General features: G+C 39.1%; 1 protein-coding gene across 1 annotated transcript in view; it reads right to left on the bottom strand.

Moving 5' to 3' along the window:
- Positions 1–14,803, bottom strand: part of LOC122790392 (integumentary mucin C.1-like) — a 533,572-nt gene that overhangs the window by 210,226 nt on the left and 308,543 nt on the right. The window contains exon 7 of the mRNA XM_044057913.1: positions 11,026–11,066. Coding sequence (XP_043913848.1) covers positions 11,026–11,066 — 41 coding nt within the window. The remainder of the gene's footprint in view (positions 1–11,025; positions 11,067–14,803) is intronic.

Raw genomic sequence — 14,803 nt, 5'->3', positions numbered from 1 at the left:
TATCCACATCATTTGGGGATTCAATAATGGCTCCCAGTTTGCAGTCATCTGCAAACTTTGTTATCCAGAGTCCCTTAGTGTTGGCCTGTACTTCAGAGAAGTAGCTGCCAAACAAGAGTGGTCCCAGGACTGAACCCTGAGGTACTCCACTTGTCACTTGTCTGGAGCTGGATTTGGAGTCGGCTACTCTCGGCTGCATTATACCGAGCAACTAGCCTGGAGGTGTGGATATCCTTAATGAATATGGAAACGCCTCCACCTTTAGTGTTTTGGTCCAGGTTAGGTGGCCGAAAGGTGTGGTATGAATTATAGCCTGGTAATGCAGGGGTACTCTCTGGAGCCTTGAACCAGGTCTCTGTCACTGCACAGATTTCAATGTTCTCCATTTTAAGGAGTGCCTCGAGTAAGTGCATTTTGAGGTTTAGACTTCTAGCATTGAGTAGCAATACCCTCAGATTTTGCTTGCTTGTACCCTGTTACAGTGGTGAATTTCTCATTTGAACCTTGCCTAAAAAAGTCACTATAGGGGTGGCTAGAGCCTTAGCTCTTAGAATCCCAGGAGCGACAGGTGCAGGCCATCTCTGGCAAAGCATCATGGTTTGTCGATCATGTCATCCCAGGCAGACAGATACTGGATCCCCTTAAAATGACATCAGAAGCTTAGCCAATTGTTGAAGTCAATCATTTTGTCCTTGTACTGTGGTATCATTCTGGATGATGGCAGGATGCTACTCAGGGCTAGGGTCATACCTGCCTGGGCTACAAGATCGGACAGCTCTTCCATGTCCCTTTTCAAGTAGTCCAGGGAGGTACATCTCAGGTCATTCACACCAACATGGACAATGACAGTATCATATCTGTACTTGTTGTGGAGTGACCCGAGTGCATGCGTTATGTGGTAGATCCTGGCACTCGACAGGCAGCTGACAGTAACTTTCTCCTTGTTTAGCCTGGATCAGTGCAACTGTCTTCACTATGGATTTTATGATACTAGTTTCAGCTGCCCACATTGAGTGTTAAACTCAACTAGAGTTACCATTGCTACCACTAGATTTTGTCATATTGCATCTTTTCTGTATGATCTGTACTGCCTATTGCAATGAATTTAGTATTTAAAATTTTCATTATGACTTTTTATGCACTGCACAACTGAGTTCATACCTTTTTAAAAGGAGCTGTTGTTAACCTACTGACCAGTTCACCAACTTTGCTTGACTGAAACAAGCTGTTAGCATTTCCTGAGACCCACACTGGATAATCTGAAGAATGGGCTTTTGCTTTTCAGGCATTAGTTCTATGGAATTCAGTACTTTTTTGTCTGGAAGCTTTGGATTTGGTCTTTATTTGGAAGGCCCCTCAAAGTTAATTTATTTTCAAAGCTTTTGCAATTGTCTGATAATATTTTGCCTTATGTTTTTTGATTAACAGTTACATGCAATTACGTTTTACATATTTGAGGTACTTAGTTTTAAGTACTTTAAGTACTAAGAATTAAGGAAGGTGAACAGGAGGTGAGGACATAGGTACTAGAGGGTTCTGCTCTGAGTGTAGAAACAAATTGGGTACATTTGTGATATCCAAAAGTCTTTTGTTTATATATTTCAGGAAATGCAATCATTGTGGCTTTTTCAGCTATGATTAGCAATCCTTTGTTCTTGAATGAAGAAGAGTCGTTCTCTGTCTTGCATAAATATACTAAAAAAAAACTGCATATTCTCTTGAGCATAACTGGTCATGGGCAGCTAGAAGATTACAGCCTCTACCCAAGGTTCCTAAAAGAATGCAACATCTTTATAGCAACCCAGTTTTGTCTTTTCTTTCTTTTTATTTATTTATTAACATTTGGTGACCGGGAATGTCTGACTAGGCTAGGATTTTCAGTGGATACCCAGGGAGAAAAACTCTAAAATAGATACAGACATGAAATATTTTACAGTTATAACTAAACAATACATACATTTCTAGAACAAAGTACAGACATTAATAGTTTTTACAGTTATACCTAAGCAGATATACATTCTTAGACATTATACAATTTATCATGTGGCTAGCTTACAGTTTTAGTAGATTATAAACAGTTCAGAGCAAATTCTAGTTAGAGTTGTCCAGTATCATCAGAGCAGACTAGGTTATGCAAAGACATAAAATATAGTAGTTTTGCTTTGTGTATGTATAAGGATAAGAGTTCAGTAAGGGTAAGACCTAGGGAAGGGAGTATGATTGTATAAAGATAATAGCAGAAGTGAGGAATAACCGAGAGAGTTGACGTCACAGTAGGGAGATTAATATAAATAGATATTCTATAAGATATAGGAAAATATTAAGGAGAGGAATTCAGTAGGTAGATAATGTGATAGATATTAAATGTGGTGTATGAGAATATTATAGTGAAAGATTTGTTAAAAAGAGGTAGACATAATAGATAAGATAAGAAGATGTATGGAAGTAGTTTAGAAAAGCTGGAAATGGGGGGGTTTAGAGAGAATTAAAAACAGATTTCAGGTGATAGGATAGGAAGGGAGTCTGTGATGGGGGTAGAGGAAATATAAGAGGGGAGGGAGAGAAGAAGTCATGGGAGAGAGATTAAGTACGGTAGTCTTTAGTTAAAGAACAAGGGCAGATGTGAGTGCTGAGAAAGTGTTTTTAGTGTAAGTTTGTAAGTCTTAAAAGAATCTAAGGCACTGATATTTGGAGGTAGGGTATTTCATAGTTTTGCAGTGGCATAGGAGTAGAGGCTATGTCCAGCTTTTTGCTGGGTTTGTATACCTGACATTCTGTCTTCATTCTGGCAAGCTTGCTGTACTTCTATAACTACCTAAGCTAACTGAAGAGATCTCAACATTTCCTCATCAAAATATCTCAGGTCTCAGTTCCCTTGGCTACTCTGCAGCACTAAAAGCCCTGTCTCACTACTTGGTGTCATCTGGACTCCTGTCCCACTACTTGGTGTCATCTGGACTCCCGATGAATGATCCCTGTTTGGCTTTACATGCTGTGAAAGATTCTGTATTTGAACTCCCAAACCTACATATAACCAGTGTTAAAGGAAACACCTGCACTAGAGACTGAAGGCTAAACTACCATAACAACAAAACTACAACACCAGATAGCATCCCAGGTACACAACCCAACACATTCTTTATTTCTGTAATAGGCTACTCTTACACATCAAGCAGAGTTACTTCCCTAGTAACCTTTAAAACCAGCCTGGATAACCAGATGGGTGATTACAAATTGTCACCTGAGATACGTGCAGAAAATCTGCTTAATGGAGGACACTGTTAGTCTTCCTTCAGTAACAGGTCATGTGACTGAGGTTCTTGGTGACCTCCTTGACCATAAGCTTAATAAGAACCTATGGAGTGACCGAGTGTTGGCTGAAGCTGCATTGGTGATTTAACAGTAAACAGTCATCAGGTTTTACTGATGAAACAGAAGAAATTTTGCATTTTTGACCAAATGGGTTAATTAAATCTAGTATGCGTACAGAAGAGGATTGCCACAGGTTTGTAAAAGTTGATATTTTTTTTTATTTGTAAACTGTGTGTGTTTAGGCTATTACTATGTGTAATTTCTAATAAGTAGCACAAGTGGTCTGACATTGGTAGGACAGGATCACCCACATACAGTAACACTTGAATATTAGTTTTGTCTAATGCCCAGTGTTTTATAAAAGAGTATGAAGAGATAGCAGTCATTATAAAACAGATTCTTTTGCATCCCTGCTAGGAGGTGTTTGTGTGTTTTTTTTCACTTTGACTCAGACACCAAATTCTGCACCCAGATATGGAATTACTGGATGGTCTGGTTGGATAATTTTTATTTGAATAGCTCTGCAATGTCTGTGATTGATTTTATTCCAGCCTTTCCTGAGGTTGACAGCCATATACCTCTGTTACTTGTTCCTATGTAAATGGCTATGTTTGCCCTAAAACTCTGGTCTTCACCACGGATGAGCTCCTAAATGTTATGTGATTTATTATACTTAATGAAACAATTGTTTTTAGCAGCTTTCAAATATTTTGACTTAAAAAGGTTTGTGGCGGTTTTCCCGAGTGAAAGGAAATAGCCATATATAAAGGAAAGGAAAAAGTTATGCATAAGTGGGGCTGCAGTAAAGGTATTGCATGCTTTTAAGAACCTTGAGAAGAGGCAGATAGCATCTCCCAGCAGTTCATTATGGATATTTTTTTACTGAATAATGACTTGTAAGATATTAACTTTCTGGAATTAGAAGCATGGTAGGACTCTATTTCAGTATATCTGCTTGGCAATGGGAGGCTGGTGGGCTATAAGTATGGAAAGGTGAAGGCCAAGGGCATTGTTACCAAATGATGGGCAAACACTTCTGCTATAGTAGACAAAAGGAATACTGTTGTGCTGTTCAAGCCCACGAAGTAAGAGATCTTGTTCTTTGTCCGTCCAACAAGAAAGTTTACTTCTGTACAGAATATCATGCGGCTTCTAAGAGTAGTGCTTTGCTTCTTTTTCAAAATTAATACACATAAATTTAGTGGGCTTATTAGAATGATTTGTAAGTGCTTCAGTTATAATACTGTTGTGATTTTACATGACTTTGTTTTAATCTTTAAGTCATGACCCTGTTCTTCCTTTATTTTTATCCAGTGTGTTTGAATGTCTTTAAGCCTTCTTGTACACAATCAGAATTATTTGTGCTGGAGCAATAATAGGATGTTCAACAGCCACTGCAGAACAGTGTCCGAATCTGATTCACTGCAGGGCAGTGTCTGAGTCTGAGTCACTGCAGAACAGTGTCCGAGTCTGATTCACTGCAGGGCAGTGTTAGAGTCTGAGTCACTGCAGGGCAGTGTCTGAGTCTGAGTCACTGCAAAGCGATGTCTGTGTCACAGCAGAGAAGTGGCTGAGTCTGAGTCACTGCAGGGCAGTGTCTGAGTCACTGCAGAACAGTGGCCGAGTCTGATTCACTGTAGGGCAGTGTTAGAGTCTCAGTCACTGCAGGGCAGTGTCTGAGTCTGGCAGTGTCTGAGTCTGACTCACTGCAAAGTGGTGTCTGTGTCACAGCAGAAAAGTGGCTGAGTCTGAGTCACTGCAGAGCAGATTATGAGTTTGAGTCACAGCAGAGAAGTGTCTGAGTCTGAGTCACTGCAGAGCAGTGTCTGAGTCTGAGTCACTGCAAGACAGTGTCTGAGTCTGAGTCACTGCAGGGCAGAGTCCGAGTCTGACTCACTGCAGAACAGTTTCTGAATATGATTCACTGCAGAGCAGGGTCTGAGTCTGAGTCACTGCAGAGCAGTGCCTGTGTCTGATTCACTCTAGAGCAATGTCTGAGTCTGATTCACTGGTGACTGTTTCCACTCGGTACCAGTCACCTGTTACAACTGATGACAATGGTTATAAAGACATGATCGTCAAATGACAGTTGCAGTGGAACTTCTACAATTTATCAGACATAGCAGCTGTCACTGACAGAACCCAAATGGACTCAGGTGACGTGCAGTTTGTGAATATATATATATATATATATATATGTGTGTGTGTGTGTGTGTGTGTGTGTGTGTGATACAAATTCTTGTCGTCACTGATTTCTGTAACTGTTATTTCGTCAGGTTGGAGAGTAACACTGTTGAATAAATATGTCTAGATACCATGCTTTTTAAGGAATTGTTTAGGGTATATTATTAATAAGGTACTTGATTAATACATTGTGTGTGTAGTGAGGGGTTTGAGATGGTGCTGAGAAGTTTTGAATGAGAGGGTGGTGATGGAGAGTAGCAGGCTAATGGTAGTATGAGTTTTGGGAGTACTACCACGGAAACAGATGTGTTTCATAGAAGTAAGTTTTTGATCAGTCTTGTTTTGCCATGAGTCCAGGTTTTTGCAGCTGACTATTTTAGCCCAGTAGAAGAAAGCCATAGTCTGGGCTTATTCCTTGTAAGCCTTTGCTAACACAACATTTTTAATGGAAGGTTAAGCAATTTTATGTGCAACATGAGCCATTTGAGCTGATTTTTGAATTTCAGCGAAGGTAGCAGTAATAAGTATAATGAGTGACTCACCATTCAAAAGACGGTGATTTGAACGAAATAAAGAGTGGCTGAAGAACAAGACTAGTGACGGGCTAGTCTAGCTGGATACATGTCCATTTTCAGTAGAGGTGTTTTGTCAGGTTGATGCTATATTGTGGTAAGAGTTCATCAAAGTTAAGGTTGTTATCTATGGTAATTCCTAATAGTTTAGTCGTGAGGTGTTATTGTAAAGTCTATGTTAAATATGTGTTGTGTAAGGGAGAAGAGATTAGGTACTGTTGGCTGAGCAAATGAGTGTGGGAATCATCTGCATATTGATGCATGTATAGCTTGTGAACTATTTGGTGTAGGTCATTGATAAACAATTCAGTAGAATTGGATGATATGAGATATTTTCCAAAGTTTTGGGACATATAAAGATGATAGGTTGTGGAAACAGTATAACAGATATGTGGCTGAGCCACGTATGAAAATAAGGTACATATGGAAAGCTGGAGTTGGAATGCGGAAGTTCAGAAAGTTTTCAAATGAAAGAAGGAGTGCAAAAAAAGTGGGAGATAGATAAGACAGTTCAGGTTAGAAAGGAATACTGCTTACCTAATAAACAGGATAGCAGCATGCCTAACAAACAGGATAGGAGCATAGTCCTCAACCTTCCATCTGCAAAATGTAGAGCACTACCTCACATAACATAGAACAAATGGGAAACAATGGAACATATACTAACAGCTTACTGACAGCACCAACTAGAAAGGCCACAGAATGGTTAAAATGGATTACTTTATACATATTAAATGTTATTTTGATGAATTAATATGATTCATTATTACATGCCATGGATATTAGTTAAACATTCTTGACAGTGAATGTGTACCAGCACCTTTCAATGTGAAATAGTGAGGAACATGGATATTTTAAGACTCAAAATGAGGAACGTTCCTCATGAAGTGGTACACTTGAGAGGTATGGCTTAGAGAGCAGTCACAATGGCAAAGAACGAGGCATCAGAAAACCTCTTCCAGCTTTTGGAAAGTGACTCAGCTGATTGCACAAAGAAACTCTGGCAATTTGCAAGATGATAGAAAGATAAAGAAGATGGTCAGCAGACAGCATTCATAAGGGATGCCAGCAAAAATCTGCTCATCAGTTTAAAAACATCAAGAGCAGATGGGCGGAGTACTTCAAGAAGTTTCTAAATGAAGGAAACCCCACAGAAGCTGTACTATGACAAACACAGCCTGCGATGAAACAGGAAGAAGAACCTACCCTAGAAGAAGTATGAAGTACATTAAGGACATTATGGATGGTGCAGTGATGCAACGGTTGTGTTGCCACCTCACAGCAAGAGGTTCTTCGGTTCACTTCTCAGCTGGGGTGCCTTTTGTGTGGAGTGTGCATGTTCTCCATGTTTTCATGTGGGTTTCCTCTGGGTGCTATGGTTTTCTCCCACATTACAAAGATATGCATCTGGAGCATTTCTCCACAGGCCTTTGCTGAAAATTGGCTTTGTTCCAAGTCAGACTTTCTTGGTAAACAAATGTTAAATAAATAAAATAAATAAATAAGAAAAATGAAATCAGGGAAAGTGGTATGCTTGGATGTAGTCATAGCAGATATGACCATGAATCTGGCTTTGTTTGGGGAAAATTAACTTCTGAGGGTACTCATAGCAGTAGGAGGAGAGAGAGGCTTATCCCAGATGATTGAAGAATAAGCATCCTAGTGCCAGTGTTCAAGAACAAAGGGGACTTTTACAACTGTGGGCAGTACATGGTATCAAACCTCTGTCGGACTGGATGAAAATGCTGGAGAGGGTGATTGATAAACGAATATAAAGAGTAGTAGAAACTTAGATGGGAGACGAGCAGTTCTCATTCAGTTCAGGATGCTGTGCATCTGGCCAGATATTTGCAATGAGACACATATGGACAAAGAAACTGGAGGCAAGTCCCATGAAAACTGATTTGAGCAGTTCTGTGATAGTTCAAGGTCCCCAAAACACTGATAGAATTAACCCAGGCTAAGTACAAGGACCCACTGACACAATTATCTGTCAACTTCATTGACAAAACCTGGAATTCGTTGCCAAACTATATAACCCTACAATATTCCAAAAGTCTTTTAAAAAAACCTCAAATAGTATCTCAAAGTGAATTAGCTATGCCCATGTACCAACCCTGATTAAGTTATAAACTAAAAGCATATTCTGCAATTATCATAACTTGTAACTACATCACCAAGCTCTGCTTCCAATCTGATGTCTCTTACTTTTACTTGTCTGTCCATGAGAACTGTGAGTCCATACTAGGGCACACTACTAACCCATTGTATATAATCACTTTGTTTTTATAATTGCTTGCTAACTTCTATGTAATTTATGTAAGTTTGTCTATGTGGAGCTTTTCTCCCCAAGCCTCCGCTGAAAATGGACATGTATCCAGTCGGACTATCCCAGTAAACAAATGTAAAATAAATAAAATAAATGTTGTTGTGTCTTTCAGCTTTTCCCGGTTAGGGGTCACCACAGCGGAACTCCGGTCCGCTAATGATTGGCAGTAGATTTTTACATGCCGAGTTGCCAGTCCTGACGCACAACCTTCAACGAAGGTACGCCCATTCATGCATGTCTCCACACAGAAGACACTCTAGCTGAGAATCGAACAGGACAACATCTTACTGTGAGGTGACAACGTTACTGCAGCACCACCACCACAGTAATAAAATAAATAAAATAAGTATGAACAGTACTTGAACTCACAGAGGGGTTTGTGGTGGGGGTGGGGGTGTATCAGGGTGCAGCTCCAAGTCCACTGTTGTTTATACTGGTGATGGAGTACATTAGCAAACTGGTCAAAGGGGACACACCAGCAATGCTTCTGTATGCAGATGTTGTGATATTACAAGCAGATCCTGAACAGGACCTTCAGTAAATGACAGAGACTGGAATGCAAAACGGAAGGCACATGGAATAAAATTGAGTGCAGCCAAGACAGTGGCTATGGCAACAACTGGGGAAAATCAGAACAAGCTGAAAACTGAGATAGAAGGGGAAACAGTGGAACAGGTTAATAGCTTCAAGTATCTGGGAGGTGTGTTGAGGTGAAGGAAAGTCTGAATGAGGAGGTCAAAACCAGAATCAGAGGGGCTGCAGCCAACTGGCACAAAATGTCAGAAAGTGTGTGACTCAGAAATACCAATGAAGCTGAAAAGCAGGCTGTACAAAACAGTGGTGTGACCATTTCATCTGTTTGGCAAAGAGACCTGGGCAGTGAAGGAAGAGCATCAGTGGAAGGTTGGGGTCAGGGAGAAGAAGCACCTGAGATGGACAGTAGGATGCACATTCTGGAACAGGCAAAGCAATGAGGACACCACATTAAAAGCTAAAATAGCCCCAATTGCAGAGAATGTCACAGGTAACAGATTACAGTGGTTCGGTTACATGTGCAAGAAAGCAGAAGATGATTTGGTAAAGCAGATTTGGGGTCGACAGAAAAAAGTTAAGAGATGAGGATGTTCAGCTAGGAGGTAGATGAATTGCATGAGAAAAGACTTGCAACAGTCAAGCATGACTGTCACAGAAGGTAAGAGAGTTTCTCTGAATTTCGAGAAGTGGTAACAGTTGGCACAGCAGCCCAACCTTGTGTGAAAAAATGGAAAAACAGGAAATGAAGATGATGATGATGATGCTCAAGTCAGAATGGATGAACCTTGGAATGGTTGATGGCACAATGAGAGAGAAGTTAGTATAGGTGCCTCATAACCCCAGGGTCCATGGCTCAATGCACTGTGTTCAGGTTAATTGGCTTTGAGCAGTTTACTTGTTTACTTCTCCTTCCTTGTCCATGACTGCTTCCTCCAGGTACTGTGGGCTCTTTCTGCTTCTCAGACTCATGCTGTTTGATGATACTATAACTGTTCCATATATATTGTATTTTTCTGTCACCTACTGACATGGGTTGCAGCTGACAAAGGTCATGAGATCACTTTGCTTATATGATTAGCAAATTAATAAATATAATACATAAATAAAAATATAAGTAATAAAGTTCTCTCCCCACACACTGACCACTTCCAAATGCTAGCTTATTTTTTAGTCATTTTTTTTTTCTAATGGATGCATGCACATTGAGTCTGGTGCAGACGAGAAACATTGTAGGGAGCAGAAATATGTCAACAATGCACTGAGAAGATATAGTTCTAGATGCACATTTGGGTGACAAAAAGGTCTTCACATGTAGAATATAAAATGCTTGTGAATAGTACAGGAGCTGTGGTATAGAAGGCACCACAATTTTCACTTCTATGTTCTGCTTTCATTTATGCATTTTAGTGACTCAGTCCTTAGCCTTAGCTGATGTAGATCATTCATCATCTATTTCAGACTCTGCCACCAAATACTTAAGCTAATTCAGATTCTCATATCATGTAACTTTAGAACACTGCTTCAGTTCTAAACTATAATGTGAGCTACGGAGAGCACTGCTTCAGTTCTAAACTGTGATGTGAGCTACATAGAACACTGCTTCAGTTCTAAACTGTCATGTGAGCTACATAGAACACTGCTTCAGTTCTAAACCATGATGTGAGCTACATAGAACACTGCTTTAGTTCTAAACTGTGATGTGAGGTACTGAGAGCACTAATGTACCTCTGGAACCCGTTTTTGTACAAAAATGCATACAGTGACTTTTGTGCTGATTGTTTTTCTTTTCAGTGTACTCTATATTTATTCTACCTAGACAATACGGTTGTTGTACTATAGCTTTCCTCTCATATTGTCTCTCTTCTATAAGCAAATCATTTCATTCAACAAGTTCCAGCCATCTAGTAGTATGAAACCACCAATTTTGTTGAAACAAACATCTGCTTAGTTTATCTACACTGTCAATTTTTCACTGCCTGTGATATCCAAAGAACCCTTTCTTGAGCTGCCTTTTCTAAGTAAAACCAATGAAAAAAATTAGAAATATTATAACATTTGATGATGCTTTTTCACTCTCACTTTTCTTGAACTCACCGTGTTTTCTGCTGTAGTAGGAGCACCGTTTGCAAGGAAATCTGATGGCAAAGAAGAGGAACACAATAGGAGTCAGTTCTTCTGAATAATATACACTGTAACATTCAGTTACACATCTGAATAATATGCATGTAACATTCAGCTACACCTGTGAATAATACACACTGTAAAATTCTGCTATACGGCAATGTTCAGCTACACTACTGAATAATATACATTATAACACTATATAACATTATAACACTGTAACATTCAGTTACACCTTTGAATAATATATGTGGTAATGGTCAACTACACCTCTGAATAATATACAATGTAACATTCACCTACACCTCTGAATAATATACACCGTAACACTCAGCTACACCTCTGAATAATATACACTGTAATGTTCAGATACACCTCTGAATAATATACACAGTAACATTCAGTTACACTTCTGAATAATAATATACACTGTAACATTCAGCTACGCCTCTGAGTAATACACATGGCAACATTCAGGTACACCTCTGAATAATATGCAGTGTAATTTTCAGCTACATCTCTGAGTAATCTGCACAGCAACATAAGAGAATATTGGTCCTAATATCTTGTAATATTGCAATGCTTTCATAACAAAGTATATGAACATAAACAGGGAATTCAAAAGAAATTATTACTCAAGCTGCAATCTATTTTGTAGGTTGACATACTAGACATAATAATGTACATTGTCATGTTTTACTGTACAGGTGAGAGCGGTTTATAAAATAACACCATGCATGGTTGTTGTAGTATTGAAATGCATTGCTAAGAATATCAATAAAGCAAAAGGCCACAACTCATGTGCCATCTGCAGGCTTCCACTATACCATAACAGCATGCACTCACTTGATGAAGCAGATGCTGAACACTGCTGTTCAATTCCTGCATTTTCCAACAGGCAGGATCCTGAAATTGCTGTAATGAGGGAGGTGGTGTCTTGCTCTCTTAAGGCGTATCACTTGCGCTCAACAGATTTGTACAGCAAGGCTCACAGCTCCTCCCTACAAGCACTGAGCATGAAGTGGTGGTTGAACCTGCATCATCCAGTCTCAAAGCAGTAAACAATCCATTCTCCTACACAAGGTAGCAAGTTATAGTCATGACCAGCTGATATGTGTAGGACTGCCACATGAAAAGCACACCTGAGACACAGTTACTGCTGGCATTAGGGGGAGTTACATTTGGCTTACACATACCTCCTATTGACCTACGTCAAGAATTCCCAACGCAGTAAAAATGTATGGGTGATACAGAGGGGCAAAGTCAAGGGCATGGTGTATAGGTCAGGTAGCTAACATATTTATTTAATTATGTACTAATGTGAACTGTGTGAGTTATAGCGATGCAGTACCTTCCATGATTGTGCACAGTCACACAGGAGCATAACTGTACTATATCTAGAATTTTCCAGATGTTTGCAGAATTTCTCTGATGTTCTCTTATACTTTTGTCATGATTTTTTATCCAGTTGTGATGTTGTGGATTACAGCAAGTTACTGTGAGACAATAGCCTTTCAGACTTCTGCTTTTTCAGAAAATGTGTGATGATGCAAAAACTGTTGTTCTATTAATGTTTGAAGTGTGATTTACACTGCTAGCTCATCACTGTTTTCTGAACTTCAGATTATGTTCGGATTTCTTGCCTAAGGATATTGAGAAGTATGCCATGAAGGAAAACAGAGGGTAAGAGAAATGAACCCTGCATTACAGAAAGACACTTTTTCACAGCTCCAAGAATGAATCCTCTTTGCCAGCAGTAGGATAGTTAGTGTATTTTACAGAGTATTATTGCAACTGACCAGTTGACAAATATACTTTATTTTAAGATTAGACATAAAGTGGACAACAGTGTGAAACAATTTCAGTGACAGTATGGTGGTAATGGCACCCAATGAACCACTAGAGGGATTTGTGGGGTGCATGCCTACAGCAGCTTACACAGCCATTCTATGCTTATGCATGTCCCAGAATATCCCTGGTGAGTAAATCCCATATAATAGTTTTATTCTTAGTATTTTTCCCCTCTTATTCTCTATTCCACCTCCTCTCATTCGTTAAATCATCCTCTTCCTACCTCCTCATTCATTATAGTACATCCTCCTCTCATTCACGCAATTTAGTTTGCCAATTAGTCATTCAGTGACTGAATTACACTGGTCAGCAGCACTCAGCTATTCATAGCACTGCCAGCTGTCCTCTGTCAGTGTGTAGGGAACCCCATATGTAGTACATATAACTTTGTCCAATTGCTTTCTGTAGAGGATATGTGAGAATCCAGTATATTAAAACACTTCAGCAATGTTGTCAGCATTTATTACATTACGTATGTAAAAATGTTCAAATATTGTTACAGTGGGTATAAGATAATTCAGTGGTTTTAATCATATCCAAATTCTTTTTGCAATCACTTTGAGAGCATTCATATAGCTTCTAAGTGAATGTGAGAGTATTAATTATTTAAATACTTTTCAGTAGGAAATGAGGGTACTCATATATTTGCTATTGTGTGTAAGACAGTGTTCAACTGCATTTTGCACTGTGAAAATATTCAGGAGTGTTTTTAGTGGGTATAACTTTATTTAGATATTGTCGGCAGTGAGTATTCAAGTACCTTCTGCACTGATTATGAGAACATTCAGGAGTATATCATTACTGAAGTATCTTACTAAGTGAGTGTGGAGTACTTGTATCCCTTCTGCACTGACTGTATATATATTTATGAATATAGGAGTTGTATTTAGTGAGTAAAAAGGCATTCAAGTATCCCGTGAAGAGTTTATAAGACTATTCTACAATGGCAGTACAGTCAATACCTTCTGCAGTAGTTATATAAGTAAGTGAACCCTATTCTCATCCAGCATTTTTTCTGTACTTGACAATTGTAGATTCACTCAAAAGTTATAAACAAAGGCATTAATCACAATGCTGTCTAAATAATGGAGCTATTAATGCAAATCCAAATTTTGTAATTTACTATATACAGAGTCAAACGTATGTTTTAAATATAATTCTGCAGACAACATACAATATGAGATGTGACTGAAATGTACCACAAGAAAGTTTACAAAGTGCCTAAGAAAAAAATGGGTGAAAAGGGGCAAAATGTCTGACAAAAAAACTGCCACAGATGCTCGACATCTAATCTGTATGACTGAAGACAAGTTACAAGCAAATCATATGATATTTTATGGATAATATTGCAACCTTCATATTTCTGTAAACATTTCGTAAAACAAACACAGTAAAAGGAAATGCAGGACATTACATGAATGCTGACAATCAGACAATCAAAAATGCTTTCAGGTCTTAGAACAGTCTAAAAATAAGAACACCCAGTGCAGAGCCTTAAGGGTTCCCAATGGTATTGCCCATGAGAATGGAAAGATACCCTCCCCCACTTAAATGTGGGTCTATATTATAACATCGAAGACTTAAAACTTTGAATGTTATAATATCGAACCCTATACACCGAACGCTGAAAATAGCAAAGCTGCAGAATATCGAATACTTTCCTAGGGAAAGTATTCGGTGGTCCATTTCTACAGCTTCACTATTTCCTAAATTGTGGAGCGAAGGTTACGTACTGGGTTAAGGTAAGTGTGTGAACAGATCAGGTTAAGGTGAGTTTGTGATAGTTATGGACCTTAGGGTTAAGGAGCGGGTAAGGTGAGTGCGCGATAGAGACCTTAGGGTTAGGGAGCGGGGTAAGGTGAGTGTGGGATAGGGACCTTATGGTTAGGGAGCGGGTAAG

Source organism: Protopterus annectens, chromosome 16.part0 (assembly GCF_019279795.1).
Source record: "Protopterus annectens isolate FY-2018-M chromosome 16.part0, PAN1.0, whole genome shotgun sequence".
Classification (NCBI taxonomy): domain Eukaryota; kingdom Metazoa; phylum Chordata; order Ceratodontiformes; family Protopteridae; genus Protopterus; species Protopterus annectens.
This window is presented reverse-complemented; position numbering and strand designations above follow the sequence as displayed.